Source organism: Plecotus auritus, assembly GCF_963455305.1.
Source record: "Plecotus auritus genome assembly, chromosome: 13".
NCBI classification, from domain to species: Eukaryota; Metazoa; Chordata; class Mammalia; order Chiroptera; family Vespertilionidae; genus Plecotus; species Plecotus auritus.
In genome coordinates this window covers 31533233-31536814 of record NC_137779.1, presented here as the reverse complement: position 1 = coordinate 31536814, position 3582 = coordinate 31533233, and the positions used below count along the sequence as shown (strand labels likewise).

Sequence of the window (3582 nt, the reverse complement as noted above, 5' to 3'; positions counted from 1 at the left end):
CTCCGCACCGGAGGTCGGGGGTGGGAGAGGCCTAGGGGGTGCTGAACGTGTCCATTCTGGCCAGCTCAGAGGGCTCCCTACAGTCACGGGCCAGCGCTCGGCAGAGTCCAGTTTTAAATGGTCTCAGACGATGGGCTTCCTTCACTCCGAGAGCTGGTTCCACAGCTCAATGCGTGGCGGTCACCGTTAGATTTTCAGTCCGGGCCCCAGAAGTGGAGTCGCCAAAACGGCCCCCCACCCCAAAAAAAAAAAAAAAAACCCCAAACCCCAACACAACGAAGCCAATCAACAAAAGGCCCGAGGAGGGGCGACGAAGGGGGACTGAGAACATGGAAGGGAGCAAACGACCTACATCATGTAACGTCACCCTTTTCAAATCAAATTCATCTTTAGGAACCCCCGACCCCGGGGGCCCCCTGTGCGCCAAGGCGCGGGGTTCGATTTGAAAAGAAGCGCCTCCGTGTCCCGAGACGGCGACCCCCCCCCGCCCCCCCCCCCGCCCTAAGGCCCAGGCCGGCGTCTGCACCCCGTCGGCCGCCCGGCCTGCAATCGACGGGCATCTTCACCCTCCGCCCGAATCCGTCCAACTCGTCGGACGTCCCAGGCTGGGCCGGCGGTGAGGGTGGGGGTGGGGGTAAGGGTGGGGGGTGCGTGGGAATCAAGTGTCACAGGCCCGCGAGGGTCACTCACACGGGCGCCCCGGAGCGGAGGGCGCCCCTGGATCGAGGCTCCCGCCCGGGGTGCGGGTCGCCAGGGGCTGCGGTGGACGCGGCCCGACTCCAGCCTGAGCCTTAAGGCAGGTTTCACCTCCTCCCAACACCGGGGGGGCTGTGGGGACAGGGGCGGGGGGGGTCCCCCGACTCCCTGCCGGCTCCAGAACACCCCCTTTTTTCCAGTCCTGGCCACCAAGTCAACGTCAGACGACAACACCCGGGGGAAAGGGGAGGACCGACGGGTGGGGAGGAACCGACCTGTCGATGAGGATCTTGTGGTCCCCCATCCAGGGGATGAGGTGCTGTCCCTGCTCCAGGGCCAGGGCCCGCTCGTCGTCCCGGAACAGCTTGCAGGCATAGCCGAACACCAGCAGCTCCACACGGTTCCCCCCACCGCCGGCTCCGCCCGGCCCGGCCTCCTCCTTCGCGCCACTTTTCCTCTCGGTTTTGGCGCGGCCGCCGCTCGCGCCGTACATGACAGCGTCCCCGGCGACCAGGCTGGCTCTGTCGTGCGCCGCTCCGCTGCCCCCGAAGCCTCCGCCTGGCCTGCCCCCTCAGTCAAAAGTGCCGCATCCCGGCTCTGATCCGGGCGTCGCCGCCATAGCGGGCAACAAAATGGAGGGCGCGGGACTTCCGGCGACGGGCCGCCCCACTTCCGGTTGGCCGGGGCGGCAGATTCGTCACCCCTCGGAGCCGTGGGAGCCGCTGGAAAATATGTCGGCTCCAGCCCTTGGCACTCGGGGGGCGCCCCCGCGGCAGGAGCTTTCGTGTTCGGTAGAGAAAGCGTTTTTTTTTTTAGTATCGGTTTCCCCAGGTGGCTGTCGGCGGCGCTGACGAAAGTGCGGCGCCAGATCGTGCGCCACCTGCAACCGGGCCGGCGGGCGCCCGGAGGAACGAGGGCGGGCGCTGCGTGGGCCGCGGGCGCGGCTCTGTGGGCCCCGGCGATGGGGGTTCGGGGGGCCTGGAGAATCGGGGGATCCTGGCTGGTCCGGGGTCCTTGGAGGCAGAGGACTGGGAGGTTGGGGAACTGGGGGTTCCGGTATCCTGGGAAGCTGGAGACTGGGGGGGCTGGGAACTGGGGTACCGGGACCTTGGGAGGCAGGGGGACTGGGGGACTGGGATCCTGGTGGGCTGGTAACTGGGGGATCGGGGATCCTGGGAAGCTGGGGACTGGGGGGCTGGGAACTGGAGTACCAGGATCCTGGGGGGCAGGGGTAGTGGGGGATTGGGGCTCCTGGGAGGCAGAGGACTGGGAAGTTGGGGGACGGGGGATTCTGAACCCCCCAATCCTGCCGCTCCTCCCGCGGGTGTTTTTCTTTATGAGATTATCAGTGATAATCTTTATTTTTTAATCCTCACCTGAGGATGTTTTTCCATTGATTTTTATTTTTATTTTTTTAAATATATTTTATTGATTTTTTTACAGAGAGGAAGGGAGAGGGATAGAGAGTTAGAAACATCGATGAGAGAGAAACATAGATCAGCTGCCTCCTGCACACCTCCCACTGGGGATGTGCCCACAACCAAGGTACATGCCCTTGACCGGAATCGAACCCGGGACCCTTGAGTCCGCAGGCCGACGCTCTATCCACTGAGCCACACCGGTTAGGACTCCATTGATTTTTAGAGTGGAAGGGAGAGACAGAGAGAAACATGGATGTGAGAGAAACCCATGGAACGATTGGACCAGGGCCCTGGCGGGGAGGAGCCTGCAACGGAGGGACCTGCCCTTGTCAGGACCGGAACTGAGACCCTTGGGTCCACAGGCCTGCGCTCTATCCACTGAGCCACACTGGCCAGGGCTCTTCCTCAGATTTAGTCACTAAGCTCTCGAGGCCCAGGGTGAACACTGAAAGCCCATGATTCAAAAGACACACTTGGGCCCTAACCGGTGTGGCTCAGTGGATAGAGCATCGGCCTACGGACTGAAGGGTCCCGGGTTCGATTCCGGTCAAGGGCATGTACCTTGGCTGCGGGCACATCCCCAGGAGGGGGCGTGCAGGAGGCCGCTGATCGATGTTTCTCTCTCATCGATGTTTCTAGCTCTCTATCCCTCTCCCTTCCTCTCTGTAAAAAAATCAATAAAATATATTTTTAAAAAAAGCCACACTTGGTGCCCACACAGGGCTCTGCAGTTGCCCACGGTCTGTGCACCACGTCCCCGCGCAGAGCCTGGGAGCAGCCACCCTCAGGCGGGCTCGGGGTGACGATGGCTCCCGGGGACGGCTGGGATCTGGGTCACCTCCCTCCGGACGGAGCAGAAGCCCGTCTTGGAAGGTTGTCCCAGAAGGGAATTACCCCAGAGCTGGTTTCCATCCCCCGAGATCACTCTGTCGATCGGAGGTGACCCCTGCCGTTTATTGCGGACAGAAGCGGTCCCTCGGACAGGGCTTCCCGGGAAAGCATCGCCGTGGAAACCTGGGGAGAATTCAGCGGAGACGCCCCCCACCCCCCCAGCCATGCAGCGGGGCCAGCCCTGACTCAGCCCTGGGAGAAGGGGGAACGCGTTTACCCAGCACTTGCCTCTGGAAACCATCCCAGGGCGTAGTGGGGGCGGGGGGGGGGGGGGAGTGCACGCCAAGATTGATGGCCTTGGCGCTGTGTACAGCGGTGGAGAGGAGGGACCCATTAAGTAAATGACTGCATTATCGCCCGTCGCATTCCAAGCATGCATCAAAGTAATGCTGAGCCCTGGCCGGTGTGGTTCAGTGGGTAGAGTGTTGGCTTTGCAGACTGAAGGGTCCTGGGTTCGTTCGATTCTCTCCCTCTCCCTTCCTCTCTGTAAAAAATCAATAAAAAATAAAAAAATAGGGGTAGATAGATATACACCGAGTGGCCATATTATTCATCAGTACTAGGTTGGGCCACC

The 3582-nt window shown here is 61.8% G+C and overlaps 1 protein-coding gene across 1 annotated transcript in view; it reads right to left on the bottom strand.

Annotated features, from left to right (window-relative positions):
- The window catches only part of SFSWAP (splicing factor SWAP), a 30726-nt gene extending 29410 nt beyond the window's left edge, over window positions 1-1316 (bottom strand). Inside the window, 1 exon segment of the mRNA XM_080650118.1 lies at window positions 972-1316. Coding sequence (XP_080506244.1) covers window positions 972-1189 — 218 coding nt within the window. The 5' untranslated portion in view covers window positions 1190-1316.
- Between the last annotated feature and the right edge of the window lie 2266 nt (window positions 1317-3582).